The 18737-nt window shown below is 43.1% G+C and overlaps 2 protein-coding genes across 3 annotated transcripts; one reads left to right on the plus strand and one right to left on the minus strand.

Moving 5' to 3' along the window:
- Positions 1-854: 854 nt before the first annotated feature.
- golph3a (golgi phosphoprotein 3a) lies at positions 855-7564 on the plus strand. The gene is made up of 4 exons (XM_063488899.1): positions 855-1321; positions 3856-3987; positions 6214-6328; positions 6746-7564. Exons 1-4 carry the CDS (start codon positions 1112-1114, stop codon positions 7168-7170), a joined length of 882 nt encoding a protein of 293 aa, XP_063344969.1. The 5' UTR covers positions 855-1111; the 3' UTR covers positions 7171-7564.
- Positions 7565-9475: 1911 nt separating this feature from the next.
- On the minus strand, positions 9476-18502 carry si:dkey-3h3.3 (uncharacterized protein LOC100144568 homolog). 2 transcript variants are annotated; one of them, XM_063488898.1, is made up of 5 exons: positions 18276-18502; positions 14765-15736; positions 12204-12421; positions 11447-11523; positions 9476-11181 (listed from the first exon to the last, which is right to left on the minus strand). In XM_063488898.1, the coding sequence occupies exons 1-4, from the start codon at positions 18297-18299 to the stop codon at positions 11454-11456; spliced, it is 1284 nt and encodes a 427-aa protein (XP_063344968.1). In that variant the 5' UTR covers positions 18300-18502; the 3' UTR covers positions 9476-11181; positions 11447-11453. The 2 variants fall into 2 exon arrangements, with proteins under 2 accessions (XP_063344968.1, XP_063344967.1); XM_063488897.2 differs by lacking the exon at positions 18276-18502 and adding an exon at positions 16355-16906.
- Between the last annotated feature and the right edge of the window lie 235 nt (positions 18503-18737).

The raw sequence follows: 18737 nt of genomic DNA on the forward strand, positions 1-18737 counted from the left end.
AGGAGACCGAGCGTTCTCAATTGCGGCTCCGATGCTCTGGAATAACCTTCCCCTCCATATTAGACAAGTGTCATCAGTGCAGGTCTTTAAGTCCGGATTGGAAACCTATTTTTATTCCCTGGCGTTTAACTCTGTAGGAAACTGACACCTTTGTTATTAATTTTATTGTATTTTTAACTTTGCTAGTTGTTTTGATTTGTGTTGTTCAGCACTTTGGTCTGCCTGTTGTGTTTTTTAAAGTGCTATACAAATAAACAATGATGATGAACTGGTATCGCGCTTTCCTGTCAGACGGACCACAGCAGGTGAAGCTGAACTCTGTCTTCTCTGATACGGTGTTTAGCACCTTTACACTCATGACTGTACTAGCTCCCAGCCAAATCAATATGTTGTGAAACTCTCAAGAATTACTAGAACTTACCATCCTCACACAGGCAGACGGCATTATAACAGATCTGCATGCTCTGCATTCTGAGTATGTTTTATTAAAGTTCGGGCAACGGTACACAGCTTTTCTATGTCAGCACGACCAGTACAAGCACTCATTCCTTCCCTCATTAGTTAAGATGATTAATGAACACAGAGCACGAGAGGAACAGGTCCAGAATAACTAATTTGGTTCTTCAATCATGTTTATCTTGTGGTTCCACTTGGGAACAAGTGTATTTTTAATGTGCTTATTTGTTTTCATTAATATTATAGTATATATTAGTATATATTTCGATTTTGTTATTATATGGAGGAGTCCAGTGGGTCTGTCCAAGCATGAGACTTTTAGCCATAGGTAACATGAACACTCGCAGATCTTTGGTGGAAAATGTGATTTATTGATTTATTGTTGATGAAATGAGCTGGTGTGGCATTCAGACTAAGTTAAAGTTGGGTCGCTTGGTATCCAGCAGGACTGTGGTACCAAACCTGCTGGATGGGTTTGGTACCACAGTCTCCGCTCGGCGCCATATTAGACAGACGCTGGTGCGGAAGGTGGGGAGTACTCTTCCTGATAAGGGTACTAACCTATACGCAAAATACTTATGGTTGACAAGTACTTGGGTGAACGTAGTCCCAGGCTTGTTGCTTTCGTAGCTGTTGAGCACACTCGCCGGCAGAAATGACTTCGTTGACTCAGAGGAGTTCGGGCCTCGTGCAGAGGCGGACCGAAGCCTCGCGTAACGCCGCTGAGAAAGACCGACCGTCCGACCAAGAAGACCACGGGCCCCGGCGAGCGGAGGATCAGGACGATGATGATACCGGAGACTCCAAAGAAACACGTCTTACACTGATGGAAGAAGTGTTGCTGTTAGGACTGAAGGACCGAGAGGTAATGGCGGATAAACTGCGCTTTAACGCTGTAACAAATAAGGTAAACGTTATCGCTCGGCTAACGTTAGCTGTAGTCTCCAAACAGCTCTATGTAAGATAGCATCCCTGCTTGCTACAATGCTAGCTGTAGCTAACAACAGTTGCTGTCTTCGGTCTGCAGCGAGATAGCTAATGTCTGGTGCTACACGATTATGGAAAGAAATGATATCTCCCACTAGTTCAGCAGTAATGGTCGGAGAATAAGTGTGACGATCCTGGCGTTATCGCTTGATGTTAGTAGCTCTAAGCTAACACAATGAGTAAAAAGAATAAACGGGGAATGGAGTCAAAGTAAAAAACTGTTTACAGGAGTGTTTGATTATTATAACTAATACAGAGTGCTACAGTAGAAGTTAAAGGTGTGTTTAGACGTATCGATGATGTGCTGTCACTGAACTACGAACAGCAAGCAAAGTGAAATCTACCGATAAATTAAAATCCTCGAGTACGGATTCAGTCCCGTTCACATAACATTAGGAATGCAACGGAGTCATTTAACCTCTAAATTTAACAGGAAACTTGTATCAGTTGAAACAAAAATACAAACAATGTTTGCTCGTTTTAACTTTGACGTCAGCAACACAAAAAAACTGTTTTTTTTTTCTTCTGTAAAGAGTAAATGCAGCAGTTTTAGAAGCCAGATGGCTGACACAGGATACAGGTTGATGGAGAGTTTCAGGTATACAACAAGAGTCCAGTTTATCACAAGTTTGGCTGAGAAATGAAGATGGATGAGTTTCAGTGGGTGACCAAACATTATTCCTTCAGATCCATGTTGATAAAGTAGAGCGTGGTCCTCTCTCACCCATGCCACGGCTGTGGGACTCTGCTTTGATGACAAGCTGCTGATGATTGGTTGTTAACAGAACTGATAATCTGATCTTCAGGTCATCTAGAATTGAAACGGTGCTGTGTTTGCCTCCTCCAGCTGACATGCAGCTTCACACCGCTGCAGACAGACCAGCACTCAGTCCCTCCCTCACTAACTGAAGTAGTTTACATTCACAGCACTGAACAACTTCAGGAGGAATGTCAGAGGTCAGAAAAGCTCTGCTGCAACAACAAGTGTTAAATAATGATCATAAAAGTTAGCCTGGGTGGTGCACACATTCAAATGAGCCATTTACTCACAGTTTTCAGTCGTGTGACCGACTCGTTACCCTGGTGGCCAAAACATGATCTCGCTGTGATGCTAACAGTGAACAGAGAAACGATGACATTTGTGGTCCTTATTCTGCCTCAAAAGTGTCAAAGTGTCTCCCAGAGCTCCAGGTCAGTGACATCTATGTGCATCTTGTAGAGAATCACTCAGCTTACACTGCTGTCAGTACGGACATATGCATCTATGTTCTGTCAGGATCGGTAAGTAACTCTGTGGGAGGTGAGGAACAAGACATTGTTGATCATCAAAGCAAAAGTACGCGCACAGCTTACTCCCCTGCAGCCTCAGATCCAGAGCTCTTTGGAGCACGTTATCATGTCTCTGTATGTCGCTGCGTTCCTCTTTCCCTCGACCCTGATTGGTCTTCCAGTTCTTGCTGCTAGAAAGCATCTCCACAGCATGATGCTGCCACCACCTGTAAGGAAGTGATGAGGGACGCCTGGTTTCCTCCAGACATGACGCTTGTCTTTCAGGCCAAAGAGTTCAGTCTGTGTTTCATCAGACTTTTGTTTCTCATGGTCTGAGAGTCCCTCAGGTGACAAACTGCAAGCGCCTGTCATGTGCCGCTCAGATTAGCCAACTCTAAGAAGTGTTTCCAAACTTCTGTTTATAGATGATGTTACTGTACACTGGGACCTTCAGTGCTGCAGAAGTCTTTTTGTACCCTTCCCCTGACCTGTGCCTCGGTACAGTCCTGGTTTACACACACGTTCTTGGACTTGATGGCTGGGTTTGTGCTCGGACTTGTGCTGTTACCTATGGGAGCTTATGTAGACAGCTGGGTGCCTTTCCCAATCATGTACAGTCGACTGAATTTACCACAAACAGGATGCAGTTCGATTCCCCCACCTCCCTTTACGGGGAGTTTGCATGTTCTCCCTGTGGTTGCGTGGGTTCTCTCCGGGTTCTCCGGCTCCGCCCACTATTGAAAGATATGCAGTTAGTGGGGTTGAGTTAGTTGGTGCCCTTAGGTGTGGATGTGAGTGTGAATGGTTGTCTGTCTCTGTGTGTTAGCCCTGTGACAGACACCGTGGACAGGTCAACAGACCGGCAACCTGTCCACGGTGTCTGTCAGGCTGAACAGTGGGCAGTACAGGGAAGCCCCCCCCCCCCCCCCCCCCCCCAACACACACACACACACACACACAAGGATAAGTGAACAAGAGAATGGATGAAGACACAAAGGTGATGTTTGTTGTTGATGAGCCACACTCATACACTGTGTGTTTAGAATGGGTCTAACTGAAAGTACCTGTAATGATTTGGTGCTGAGCTCGTCTGCTTCTGGCACTCTGACAACCTGGATTGTGATGATGTGTCCCATTGCACAGGGCTACACCTCATTCTGGAATGACTGCATTTCATCAGGGCTGCGAGGGTGCATGCTGATCGAGCTGGCCCTGCGAGGACGCCTTCAGCTGGAGGCCTGTGGCATGAGGAGGAAAGGTCTGCTGGCCAGGAAGGTACGACACGGTTATGTTTAAGCTTTCACTGTGTACTCAAGCTGTTTCTCATTTAGACATCATTACCCTGCTGGTGTATTAGTGTCATGGCGTGTAGTGAAGGCCTGCACAGGAACGATCATCTTTAACAGACGTGTAGTATCAGCTGTTCATGTCCAAACACACACCTAAAATCTCATGTTGTTACAGTTTTGTATCTTCTAATCAGTTTTTATTGCATTGAAGATTTTCTTTGTTTTTAATTCAGTTTCATTTCATTGAGTTTCTAGAGTTCATTTCAGTTTAGTTTGGATTCATTCAAAATGTTTAGTTTTTATTAGTTATTAGTCTTTTTAATTGTTGTGTATAGCCGGCGTATGTCAGAGGCTGGATTTAGGAAAATAAGTACAGGTGTTACTAGGCCTGTTCGATATAACGATATATATCGGATGACGATATGAAAACGTCTGTCGTTTCACATTCGGCTATCGTTTGTTTTGTGGTGTCACAAAATAAACTGTTTACGGTAATATTTCTTCATCGTTTTGATGGTTCTGTAGTATTAATTTCTTAAAGTTCTCTCTTTCTCTTATATTTAATATGACCACACTACGGACGGACAAGCGACTGTTTTTATGCGTTGTCGTTAGCAACAACGACCGTAAACCCAGCATGTGGCTCCGACGTCCACTTGTTTATTTTCCACATAAACCTTTCACAATAAAGCTGAAGATCCTGTTGAGATTTTTCTAAATAAAATGAATCACATGAAAGAGTTTGCAGAGTGTTTACGGATGAGAAGTGAAACAGCCGTCAGGTGCTAAAGAATAAACCTTCGACTCAAACATTAGAACAGGCTGGGGCTGGATCCCCTCCATACCTGCTTCATGCCCTGGGGGGCGGGGCTATGGCTCCCCACACTCCCTAGCAGATCGTTACATGGAGAAACCTTTTGAATACAAGCGTGCCGATCCACACAGGTGTACACAGACACAAACTACACCTTTCTTGGCTGCTACCTCAAAGCACATTGTGCGCTGTCAATCTTGCGTACTGCACAATAACATGTAATGTTTAGTATCTACTGTTATCTACTGTTAGCTAGTTTATTGTGATGGTGTTGTATTTGTTATGTTGCTCTTTTTTTGTTTGTTTTCTCTTCTGTTTTTTTTTCTTCTCCATACAGGTGATCCAGGTGTTTTGTTTGTTTTGTTTTTTTTTCTTCCCCCCTTTCTCACCATCTCTTCTTCCCTCTATTTTTCTTTCTCTCCCTCTCTTTCTTTCTTTCTTTCTTTCTTCCTTCCTGTCCTATCCCCCAGTCATGTCTGTCCCGTCTGTAACAACCGAAAATCAAATCAAATAAATACATAATTATAATAAAGGTCAATCAAATGGCTCAATATGGCAAGGCCATGATGATCCGCTTGGTAAAGTAAATCTGCTTGGCGTCTTTCTTGGCCTTCAGAGAACAATTCTGACGGCTAAAGATCCAAACGGGACAGGCAAAAAAAAAAAAAAGGTTTCACCAAACTAGCAAATACTAAAACTGAGCGTCGTTTTATTTTATTTCGATGTTTATGGCAACTCATTTCTTCAACGTTACACGTTATACAAAACGCTTACAGCAAACTGATGTTGGATATGAGAACATGCTGCTACAGAAGATGTTCACATACTAGAGTATGACAAACTGACAGCCACCTCAGTAAAAGTAACAATAAATCAGCTCATTAGTAGTGATATCGTGAGGCAGCAGCAGCAGGGAGGCTCAGACCTCGCTCTTTCACCTCCTTCAGCTGATCAGGGGAAACATCGAGCCTTTGCCAGCCTATAGATGTGATCTCTGCGCTCATTGTTTTGATCCTCTGTCTCATTCTGATAACAAAACATCAGGCTGAGATTTGATGTGTTTCTCAACAACGATGCTCCATCTGGTGGCTGCTTAGGACACAACCATTTATCATAATTGGGAATAAAATTTTAACAGATTAACTGACTAGTAAGTCTGGTACTGACTAGTGACAGCAGCGACGATGAGTTGACTAGTCCCACACATGCCTAGTTTGTTTGTATTTTAGTTCACTCGGTGCTGTTTCACATGTCGTGTCAGTCTACTGTAATAATCTGCTCCCACTTTGTTGGTAAGGACTTTTTCACGGTTCAGCAAAGCCTGGATTAACTGCAGGATTCTTTCAGGGTTAAGAACATTTCCACGCTCTGCCTGCTCTAATTCTGATGCATTTGCAGGTGATTTGCAAGTCAGATGCTCCTACAGGTGATGTGCTCCTGGACGAAGCTCTCAAACACATCAAAGACACTCAGCCACCAGAGACTGTGCAGAGCTGGATCGAGCTGCTCAGCGGTGAGTTCAGCTGTCCTGCTACTGTGGGCTCTCCCACGGCACTGTGTGCTTCCTCACTGTGTTTCCAAGTGACTCTTAGCAAAACACTGTCTGTGTCTGCAGGTAAAGTGTAGTTAGAGTGTGAGTGCTGTGATGTGTGCACTATGAAACAGGTAAATACAGCCTGTTAATAACCGTCCTCCTGAATAGGTTGACAGGCATGTTGTTGTAACAACCAATCCACCGACAACTTTAAAGAACCGACATCTCCAATCACACCAAACTGTCTACAGTTTATTGTACTAAAGGTTCATTGAGGCCTTTGCCGTACTGGCGCTGATGCGGTTCTTCCTGTTGTCTGTGGTGTAGACGTAGCTGAGCTGGTCATGCTGGCGTGTGACGGCACTAACGGTCTCGTGTTTTGTCGGCTCCTTGTAGGAGAGACGTGGAACCCGTTGAAGCTTCATTACCAGCTGAGGAACGTCCGTGAACGGCTGGCCAAAAACCTGGTGGAAAAAGGTGTCCTGACTACGGAGAAGCAGAACTTTTTGCTGTTTGACATGACGACACATCCCCTGACCAACAACAACATCAAACAGCGCCTCATTAAGAAGGTGCAGGAGGCTGTGCTGGACAAGTGGGTGAATGATCCTCATCGAATGGACAAGCGGCTCCTGGCTCTCATCTTCTTAGCCCATTCCTCTGATGTTCTGGAAAATGCCTTTGCCCCCTTGTTAGATGATCAGTATGACCTCGCCATGAAGAGAGTGCGGCAGCTGCTGGAACTGGAGCCAGAAGGGGAGAGCATGAAGGCCAACACCAACGAGCTGCTATGGGCTGTGGTGGCTGCTTTCACTAAATGAGGGAACAGCAGGCAGTGGCGTTGACGTGACAGTGGGGGTGAAAATTACTCCTGACCCCGACATTTTGACTTTAGTGACTTCTGGTACCAGACGCCTGGATTTTGTGGCATGGGCTGCCCTGTTTCCTCTTCCTGTTTCTTTTCCTTCCTGATGATTCTCTTTGATGATGCTCCATGACCCTGTCTCTACCCTGCATCAGTTATGTGTTCACTTTCATAAAAACTAACGTGGTTAAATGCCACGTCACATGAAGTGCTTGCTGATGGATGGGTAGGCCTGAAATCACTGAGTCATATCCTGTTTTTCTTTTTTTAACGAGTGTGGTACAGATGTCACAGGTTATCAACAATGATGTACATGTGCACAGCAGTAGGAAAGTAAAAGGTTAGCTAATGAGCTGGAGTCTAATTTATTGGGAGTAACATCTGTACTGGTCCACCATCAGATTGAGTTCCAGATGTTTGCTCAGTTGTTGAGACACTAACTCCTGTTTGGTTTGGCTCTGCTGTGCTGCTGGCAGAGTTAGAAGTGAGTCACTGAAAACCAGTATAAATTTGATCATGATGATGAAACCTCTCCTACAATACCAATGTGGCCACCCTCGAGGCACGAGTACGGACCCGTACATGATGGAGCGAGCCTTGCATCATCAACACACCCAGTGATGGACGATGCTGTAGCAGTGAAGCTATCCTGGCTCTATGTTCTTACTAACCCACACGATTTGTGTTTTCATTTGACACCAGTCTGTAGCTGTGTCCACTTTTTGGTTTTTCCCAAACGTCACTGGTTTGTATGGTTGTTTACATTTTGGGAATGAAGAAGTAAAACTTGATGTATAGCTCACAAACACTTGGACCAGGCCTTTGACAAGGGAAGTGCAATTTCAGTTCTAATTTTGAACAACTTTGAGAACCCATGATGATAATAAACCATCAAGTTCCTCTGTGGTTTGCAAAAACGCTGGCATCAAGTGTTGAGAAGCCAAAAGTAATTTCCCATCAGGCTGTGGCAGGTTTCATTCAGTTTTCCAGTTCAATGCAGAACAACATCAGACACCATAGAAGCAGCTGAGGATTTAAAGTGCCGGCGGCGTGCCGTGCCGTCGTTAGCACTGTGGTTGCATGCTCTGCATGGGTTTGCTCCAGCTAGTCTCACTTCCTCCCACAGTCAAGACATGCATGCTTGGGTAATTGGTCTTTCTAAGTTGGCCATGGAGATGATGTGCATGAAGTGTACAGAATAAAGTCCTGTATGTATGCGTGGTTGGTAAAGACTAGAGCTATATAGATGTGAGCGGTGAGTTCTGTGGGATTAACACTGCCGATCGTGGACCAGGGCACGCTCCTGCAAAAGGTGTTTTGGATTTGAGCGTCTGTCATTTCTGTGCTGATCAAGGGAGAAATGTTCTCAAAAAACAGTTATGAAGTATTTGCAATGAAAACAGATTTTGGTGCAGGACTAATATCAGCCCTGTAAGGAGTTTGGAAAGAGCTGGATGACCTTCACAGATACACACCGCCTAATGTTAGCACGCCAGGGTTAAAGCAGCAGGTGGTGGGACAGCGCCTTTTTACTCTGTTTTTTAAGGATCAAATGTTCCACTTTAATAAAGAACAAACTCAGCATCAGTGACAGCTACAGTTGGTACGTTCCCAACTAGAATGACACATTTCAGTGAGACACGGTGCTGAATGCAGGCTCCTCCTCCAGAATGTGCTCATGCTGTCTGGTCTTGGGTGCATAAAATAAAAGTGTTCACTTAATTTGCTGAGTGAAACGAGCTCCGTCTGATGACTCATAATCCACCTCTTCTCCAGTACAGGGAGACGCCAGGAACACAGTAAAATCCCAAACTGACTGTTTGCACGTTACTCTGATGCGATGTACTGTCTGCACCAAACAAGCTCAGTCTGGGAACCTGGACACTCCGTCTAATCAAGAACGTCATCTGAAACGTAAGCAGGGTTCCTTCACCAGTAACAACCACGTCACACCAAAAACAAAAGGCCTTAAGAACTGCACAAACTGATTGTATCATGTTCATCGATGTGTATCTTTAATGCCATTATTTCTTCTTGGAAGCAGTTTTCAATTTAAATGAGTATGAATTGTACCACTGTCAGTGGAAAGACAGGCTCTGCTGTGTTATCAAGTGTGGGTCTGTGATCTCAGTGAACCCACTCAAGATGTGCCCACGAGTTCTGAGGTTATTTTAACTTGGCCGACTAATCCCATTGTGAAGTCAGAGGGTTAATCAGTAAAGTGTAACCTACAGTATGTAAATCAGAAGCTCTGTGTTTACGTCTTTGTCCACTGTGGTTCTCAATGGAGCCGATGGAGCCATTGTCTCTACGTTTTAGCTAAACTCCTCAGATTGATCTCTCTGTTGGATATCTGGGTACATGTCAGACTGAAGAATCGAACCTCACATCCTCCTATTGATGTGTTTGAATTAGGCATAAGTTTATGGTTCACTGTCAAAATGTACAAAGCCTTTTCCCCATGAACCATAGTTTGGTCTAAATGCTTGTTTTACACTGTTGGGTCACAGGTTTGATCCTCATGGATGTGATGAAGGATGTTGCTTAATTAGGATGGCCTTCTTCTTTTCCATATCTAACAAGGGAAGAGACAAATCCATCAGGAGGCTTGTGCATAAGGCATGACATGTTGCAGCAAAGTGATGTGCTCTCTAAATAAAGGGATGTCCAGTCTGTGTACTGTCCTGAGAACAGATCCAAGAACAGCCAGATCATAACGTGTGACTTAGATGTTTAAACCATGTCTCTGTGCTTGTGTGAGCTGTGTAGCACTAATCTGCCAGGCCAGCTTCAATGAAAATTACTGAACAGAAGTCACAGACACACCTACTCATGGTTTTTGTTGTTATTTGTTTGCAACACAGTGAATTAATTTATAAATGCAGCTTTTATACAAAGTCCACCAAATGACGGATGACACAGCTGGGCACAGATGTGTGGTGCAGCCTGCTGTGCCGTACTGATAAACACAGCTTCACCAAACACTAATGAAGTCTTACAGGGACGTCCATCCACGCGTTCTTTAGGTGCTTAGGTTTGAACGTAAACACCAGGTAGAGTGGACTGTGTCACACTGATACACTACACTGCACTCAGCACTCTGTCACCACAAACCTGAATAGTAAATGGAACAGTTCTTCTAAAGCGCACTCAAAGCGCTTCACACAACTTGCCTCATTCATACAAGCACTGTATGCTCTTTCTGTGTAAGTGTGTGTTAAACGTCACACACTTCATACTCTGATGGATGCTCTGGAGAGCAACTTTTTAGCTCAAAGTGTGATTTGGGCTGAAGGTTACTTTAGTTTGTTTAGTGATGATTCACTTCTCACCTCGTACATCGACTCTAAACTGCTTAAGAGGAGGTTCTGTTCAAGGTTACAGGTGTGATTGAACAGGTATACAATCACAGCTCACTGACCAATCAGCATGGAGAACAGCACCACCAGTCCTGGAGGAGCCATGCTGTGGCTGCCTGTGCTCAGAAGAGGAAATCAACATTACCTTCATTTAGCTTCATGTGGCTTATAATTTAAAAAAAAGGAAACTGGAGTTCTGGACAGTCACAAAACATGCCTCCTGATCAGTGTACATACATCTAAATACATATAATGAAAGAACAACACAAAAATCAGATGAATGGACAGTTAAAGATAACGCTCATCCCAGCACTTTGCATGTTTGTTAGCCGACACAGTGAAACAACGTAATCACTGCAGGTCCAACAATACAACTGAGTGACCCTGGGGATGTTAGCCATCCTCCTTATTAAGACCTCTGGTTAGTGTTACCAAAGTGGATTTATACAATGTAGCTGATATTTTATGGGGGGGAGTTAATGGAGAATCAACTTAAACTGGCTTCTTGTCAAAAATCATGACTCATGAAAGCACAACGAGAGGAAACGCTTCGTGTGGCTTCAGCTTGTGATGAGCAGCAGTCAGTCTGGGACGGCTGCATCTTTTACCTGTGACAAAGTGAACACAAACACACGTCATAACTCCTTACATCTACTCGTATGCACTGTTTGTGCCTTTTTTTGAAATGGGACATAACTGTGTTTGACCTTTTGCAGACAGTTAAGTGTTACTACTGTTACTTCTTTTGCAAATATTAGCTGCTTCCAACATTACAGTTTATATTAAATACAGTTTATGTTCAAAATGTTGAATTATCAAACGGGGACAAAACGTAGAAAAAGAATCGTAAGTGTTCTTTGTGCAGACACAAACCTTAAACTTATTCAATTCCTTTGACCTTCAGCTCATCTCGAACTCGGCTGAGATACTCGGGGTCGGGGTATCCGTAGCTGTAACACAGTCACAGGAAAATAAGTGCTGCCTCATATTCTTACTGTTGCACGTCATTAACTCCTGCCTACTCTTGTCCTTGATTGTGGTACGCTCGCCTCTATCCTCTCACCACCCAGCAGCAGATGGCTGCCTGGTTCTGCTGGTGTCTGAAACGTCCAGCATGTTGTTCATATGGCTGTCTGACTGTAAGGTAGGCTAATATGTAAGGTGTCTAACTTAAATGACATAGAAAGCACCTGGTAAACTAGCACTAACAAACCAAACTGAACTACAGCCAGTTTCACCTATGATGAAAACTAATAATGAGCCTGAGACACATTAACACAGACTGATGTAAAATAAAGGAATCGATACACGCTAGTTCTCTTTGCAAAGGAAGAAATGTTTGGAGGCAAGAACATGCTGACATGCACTCATCAGTACATTTGTAAGGGGACGTCCACACAGCAGGTGCCTTCCAGAGACCGCAGCACAGACATGAAAGTAAGCGACTTCAAGCAACAGTGAACAAAAGAACCACTGATGTGGTAAATAAAGTGTGATCTCTGCAACCGGTGCTTGAAATGATCACTAGCGATGCTTCCTGTGTGGACGCCCCTTAAATATAGAAGAGACTGAGGGTGCAATCAATCCAAAATGATCGATCAATGAGCTGCAGTGTTGCCATTGTCCTTACTGAGTCGGTCCTCCACGTGTTGAGGTTTTGTGGTGGATATCGTTCCATGTGACTGTGTTGTTTCTGCCACTGGTAGTGGAGCGTCCGATGGTGAAAATGAGTCTCTGATCGAAGGCTCGCCTCAGCAGGCCCAGGACCATCCTGCCCTCCGGGGAGTCTGGAAGGTAGGCTGTCCGGGATGCTCCTTCATATGGTTGACCTGGGTTGGGATGCTCCTCCTGCAGACAGACAGAAAGACTCTGCTTTATCTAACTTGCCTAGACTTAATGTGAATTTGGCTCTCAGGTAGCTGTAGTTTTAGGGCCTGACCTTGCAGTTGCTTTCTTTATTACTCTTTATAAAAGTAAAGCTTATATGTGCTGAGAAATTCTTAAAATTATGCACACAAGGCAGAAGTTGTGAGTCTCACATGAATGAACCCACCTGTGTGCTTCATGTACACTCATCTAGTACACAGGTGTACCAGATGAATACTAGTACTAGTACTCCAAAACACCTCTTTGAGTTTTTGTTTGATCTGACAAATATTGAATATTGGACGCCCTTCCTGACACAGCCCTCCCATTTCTCCAGGCTGGTGACATTGGGAGCATACTGGGTTGTGTTCCTGCTCAGTCTGATCTAAGAGTTCACGTTGACACGTGTCTGTGTTGGATTTTGATCTTTCAGCATGTAATTACTGAATTTAGTACAGACCAATGTTTTACTGAAAAATGTAATGTGATTCCAGTAACATGAACTTTGTGACACATTACACCCAACACTGACCATATAACAGTGGCAATAAATCAAGCTTTGCCGCACATACGAGGTGATAACACCTCGATAAGACCAGTATCTGAGGTGTCAACAACACAAGTTCAAAAGCTGCAGAGCTTCTCACCCCTGCAGGATCAGCTGTGACCAGTGCTGCCTGATGCTCCCTGCAGCAGACATGCCTGGTGTAGGTTTTTCTTTACAGTACAATATAAAGCACCTCCAGGTGATTCTTGTAGTGATTTGGTTTTATATAAATAAAATTAAATACAACAAGTTACATTTTGTCAGTGAACTAGCCAAAGCCCTAATTCACTGACACGTGAAGTAGGGCGATGGAAAGCTACGTGACTGACTGCTCACTACAGCACAACTGTCACGGCGAGTGGGAAGAGCCGTGTGAAAAAAGGAAAAAGAGAATCCAAGCGCAGGCAGTCGTGAAGGTGTGAAGGTGATTTATTGATACAAAATATAGAGAGGCAAACGACAAAACGGAGAACTAAACTATACTGGGACAACTAAACCACAGAGCATGAACAAGAACACGAACCTGAACATAAAGCAAGGTGGACGACGGTACAAGATGGTGGCAGCAGGGAGAACACACGAATAGGACATGGAGGATACACAGACGGACCAGCAACAACAATGACTAAAGACGTGACTTAAATACACACAGAGAAACACAAGGAGATTACACACAGGTGGTGGACACAGCTGGGAGTCATTAACAAGACGAGACAGAGGTAAAACTGAACACACTCACATGAGACGCAGACCTTCACAATAAAACAGGAAACAAGAACACTACACAAAGACGCAGACTCGACACTGAGAGACAGACAGAAAATGACACCTAAACCCACACATGAGAACACAAATCCTAATCACCAATAAACAGACACATGAAGCTAGTAATCATCACCACCACCACAATAATCAGCACAACAAGATAAGAAAACAATCCATTACTCAAAAATAAACCAAAACATAATAAACTCAAAATACTGGGTCCAACGGACCCAGAACCGTGACAACAACAACACAACCAAGAGGGTCATGCAATTGGACAAACACGCCCACTGCAAGAGCCACACAGGATCAAATCTGGTGCAGGTACTGATAAGAGTAGTAGAAGCTAAACAGAACCGTCCCAGAAACAGTAAACAGTAACGTCCCAGTCACCAGGACCAGGTTAATGCGGTGACAGGAGCTAGACTCAGGCTATCTATCTATCTATCTATCTATCTATCTATCTATCTATCTATCTATCTATCTATCAGGTATCTTGTTTTAGATTCAGATTGCTCCTTGAGACGATCTCAAGGTCACCTGACATTAGTACAGCAAAATAAAAACAGACGATTAAATAAAGTAAACAAATAGAGTCACAACTCTAAAACTAATCAAGGTACCAAGAGACTAGGACCAAGTTATAATGACGGGTATGCAGTTCTGAACAGATGGATGTTGACATGTGATTTAAAAGGAGAAGGGGGATTTATAGTGTGGAGCTCTGGTGGAAGTGCAGCCCAGAGTTTTGTGGTAGTGAGGTGAGCAGATGGAACATTTTTCTGATGATGATGATGATGATGTGAAACCTAGATGCTGCAGACTGGGGTCATGAAAGGGTAACAAAAACACACACACTAAAAGTTAAGTTCTTATATTCTGCTGTCTGGTTTTAGCCTATGCCTTAGCCTTTTTTCTGTTTTTAATAATTATGACTCTGACCGGGTCAAACATGTCTGCCTGAAACCAGGAAGCAGATCACAGAGAAAATGACCTTGTATCTGCACTCTTACCTTTTGAATGCCACTTGGAATATAATAGTGGATGACTATTGTTCCATACTTCTCATAACCAGGCAAAGGTGAAGCGTTTTTGGTGTCCTCCATAGTGCCTCCATCAGGCTGTGTCCCCTTTAGAGTACCATATAACTCCCCACAGGTGGGACAGACTGGCTTGTATACAAAAGCTTTCTCCAGACACTCGCTGCAGAAAGAGTGCTTGCACCGCAGTGTCTTTTTCTTATTTCTGACTATTGTTTCCATACAGATCGGGCAGGATTCATCATCAGGATCTTTGTGTGCCGATGAAGACCCTGAGATTCTGTTGCTCAGACTGTCTGCTGGAGTTTTGCTGGCCGGACGCTTGGTTGAACAATTTTTCCAAAGAAACTCCTTAAATTCAGCTACGTGTGGGAAAGGTCCCATGACTGTTAGTTTATTGTTGCTTGGTTCAAAAATGAGAGTTGGGAATTTTCTCTGCAGCTTGTTGTGCTCGTGTAGATTCCCAGGGACAGATATGATGTGCAGGTCAGACGCAACTCTCTGGTAAAATGTGATGAACCTCTGCCTGACAAAGGCAATTTGGTGGAGCGAGTCACTCTGTGGTCTGAAAGTAATCCGTGCAGTGATGTCAGACTGTGGTACAGGGACCAGTGAACAGTTTCCAAGAATTTTTCCAAGTTTTTCTCCACATTTTTTATTAATGTAGTCCATAACAACCCAAGAAACTTCCACAGATTTGACACGAGTGGAAGCGTGATGACTGTGCTGACCTGTCCGTCCATGTGTAGCAGTACTGTGATGATCGGTCGCTCTTTGGCATCTGCTTACAAGTTTGTCCAGCTGTTCAAAGGTTCCTTTCACTCTGTAACAGGAACCTTTCTTCTCGTAGGAGTAACAATCCTTCCTGCTTTCAACAATGTTCTTTAATGTTCCCTTATCTTTAAAAGGAGTTTCATCAATGCTGAGAATGATGTCTGTGAAAAACTGCAACGAGACAGGACAGCTTTAGTTACTTGATCATTAATGCCATTAAAATGCACTACATTATAATAAAGCTCAGAATATTGAGTCAAGAACTGTGTCCATACCAGAGCTGCCACGTTAGACAAACAAATAGAAACACAATAGAATAGAATAGCCTGTTATTGTCACAAAAGTCTTGGTGCTCCACACCAGCTGTGCAAGACATATAGGACAACAGGAATAACCATAACCAGCCTTAACTCCAGTGTTGAGAAGGTTACTTTTAAAATGTATTCCACTACAGATTACATGCCCCAAAATGTATTTTGTAACGTATTCCGTTACGTTACTCAATGAGACCATCTTACTTAATATATTATCATGCTTTTTACAACTACATGAATGTGATTTATTACTATTACTGGAGGTTCGCGGCTCCTAACCGTAGTAAAGGGACCTCTGGCTAATACGTCGGGTTCGTGTCGGGCTCGTAGTTGAAAACTAGCTTTACTTTGTTATCTGGGTCAACTTTGCTAGCGAGAGACAGAGAGAGGCGTTGAAAGACTGCTCCAACGGAACTTATTGTTTCGGAGGAAAACACGAACACAGTGTACAGTCGAGTCTTAATAGCTTACTTACAACTGGGCTCGTCAGGCACTCTTCTTGGCTGCAGTGGTTATTATTATATTTACATACTTCCAGCTCCCGTTTCTGCTCGATGACAGCTCCTACTTTTTCACTCTCCTTTTTCTCCCTCCTCTCGCTCACAGACACATAACGGATATGGCAGTCCATTCTCCCTGCAGCACGGACTACACTGCCCATGAGGCTACATTCTTTAGGGCTATGCCTGTAACACTCTGCCTATTAGCTTAGCACAACAACAACAACAACAAAAAGGCGCTCTCTCACCCAGGAAACACACAGTCGCAGAGAGAGCGCGCGGCACCCTGTAACCATGGAAACCATAACGCTGCCGCCTGGATCAACAGAACATAGCTGTCAAACAAAACCCAAACAGTCCTGACCCGCCACAATATGAAACAGGAAAGTACCGCCGTGTAATCCATTTATTTCAACAAAGTAACTGTATTCTAAATACCACCTTTTTAAACGGTAACTGTAACGGAATACAGTTACTCATATTTTGTATTTTAAATACGTAACGGCAGTACATGTATTCCGTTACTCCCCAACACTGTTTAACTCACACATGCACTGATAACACAGTCCCACCCCCCATTCTCCCATTTCCCTCTATGAATATGCAATACTAAATTCTATGTGCAATAACCTGAACTGTATATACAAAACATTATTTATTTACATATTTACTTCTTTTTTTTTTACACCGGATTGTATATTTGTACATTTTATATATATTTTTCCTCTTCATATGTATATACTGCCGTGCACCCCGCCCCCATGTTTGCACTGAGTAGGAGATGCTCTGTATCTCATTGTACAACTGTGTAGTGACAATAAAGGCATTCTATTCTATTCTATTCTATTCTATTCTACATAACAAACAAGAGGAATATTCCACTGCATTAAGGTCAGGAAGATCTCTAAGTATTATCATTAATGAAGATGATGATGATTATTATGATTCATTTTATGAAGAATAGTGCCATCAAAAAGAACCTCATGTTCAGTATTGTACCATTGTGCAGATATGATAGAAATAAGGACAAGAAGAATAGGCCCAAATTAATAATAAAATAATAAAAACAATGATTATTTTTGAATAGTTTTACATGCCAAAGTTCACAGGCTGAGAGACGATTGAAGAGCTGTTAATGACCTGTTGGCCTAGAACATGTGAAACATGTCAAATGTGTCTCTAATGAATTAAAGAAACTCATCTTGCGCTACAAACAACAATGATGTGAGAAGGTAGAATTATATGTCCTTTATTTATGCAGTTAAAAGTCTTATTCACAGTAAAAATGTCTTTTTTAAAGCGCAATCTGACCAAGAGGACAGCATAAACGGCAACAAATGTAACAATAGTTCAATAAGGATATTTTAATTGGCCAAAAAGGACTGGATTGGTTATGTAGGTGCAATAACCCAGTAATACTTTCTATATAACCCCTGTGTAAATCCTGTTCACTAAAGTCTGATTATGAATTAAACAAACAAACACTTTTTGGCACAGCAGGCGTTCCGTCCGGTCACAAACACGCTCATGAATGCCACACACAGCCCTGAAAGCCACGGAGTCAAAGTACCGTAGCATGAGTGGAAGAGCTCAGAGCAGAAATGTGCTCGTATTAATCAGAGATTGATAGGTAGGGTGTTTTGTCAGAACACCGGAAGTCGTATTAAACAGCCGTGTGCGCGCCGTATCGCAGTTAGCTCTGTTAACGCTGCTTTGTAAAAGCAGCTTTTGTGATGAACTAAAGAAGAGAAAGCAGCGCACTCTAACCCTACGTGCTGCCAGAGCAACTGCGCAGATACGGACGGTGCAGACTACACTGCGCAAACCGGACCACCGTAAAAACGTTGTTGTGCTTCCGTCGCGCTTTAGCTCGTACATGAGAACAGAAGCACCTACCTCTGCTCTGCTGATCGCGGACATTGCAGCTGTCTGTGGACTCGGCGCAGACCCGACCTTCGCTTGCTTTCACTTTCAGCCTTTGCTCATCACGTGATCAAACTGGAAACAGCTTTTTTTTAACCTTGATTTTTTTTCAGAACTTTATTTGAAATTGTAACGTGAACAGTCAGTCATTCCAGTTCAGTTTGTACAGTAGAGATACAGGACAAATCAGCGTAACAATAAGCAGTACAATGAAAATAAGAAGGGTAAATAAATAAATAAAGGGTAAAAAGAGGGATGTGACAGACTTCATAATAGCTTTGTACTTGAAAATTGTATCTGTAACAGCTCATTTGTTGAACATTTCTGAATGAATTTCAATCAATGATAAACCTTTTTTATTTGAAGATGATTTAAGAGAGTTTAAATAATATTCCATTTCAATCAAAAACAATTTAAATAATGGGCTGAGTTTTG

The sequence above is a fragment of the Pelmatolapia mariae genome, linkage group LG12, assembly GCF_036321145.2.
Source record: "Pelmatolapia mariae isolate MD_Pm_ZW linkage group LG12, Pm_UMD_F_2, whole genome shotgun sequence".
Taxonomy (NCBI): domain Eukaryota; kingdom Metazoa; phylum Chordata; class Actinopteri; order Cichliformes; family Cichlidae; genus Pelmatolapia; species Pelmatolapia mariae.

Excerpts from the sequence above, each read along its gene's own strand:
- golph3a (XM_063488899.1), top strand. The coding sequence starts at position 1,112 with ATGACTTCGTTGACTCAGAGGAGTTCGGGCCTCGTGCAGAGGCGGACC. Across the intron at positions 3,988-6,213 it reads AAGGTCTGCTGGCCAGGAAG|GTGATTTGCAAGTCAGATGC; the intron begins GTACGACACGGT and ends ATGCATTTGCAG. Across the intron at positions 6,329-6,745 it reads CTGGATCGAGCTGCTCAGCG|GAGAGACGTGGAACCCGTTG; the intron begins GTGAGTTCAGCT and ends GGCTCCTTGTAG.
- si:dkey-3h3.3 (XM_063488897.2), bottom strand. The coding sequence starts at position 16,540 with ATGGGCAGTGTAGTCCGTGCTGCAGGGAGAATGGACTGCCATATCCGT. Across the intron at positions 15,737-16,354 it reads AGTGCCTGACGAGCCCAGTT|TTTTTCACAGACATCATTCT; the intron begins GTAAGTAAGCTA and ends GTCTCGTTGCAG. Across the intron at positions 11,524-12,203 it reads ACACGTGGAGGACCGACTCA|CTACGGATACCCCGACCCCG; the intron begins GTAAGGACAATG and ends ACTGTGTTACAG.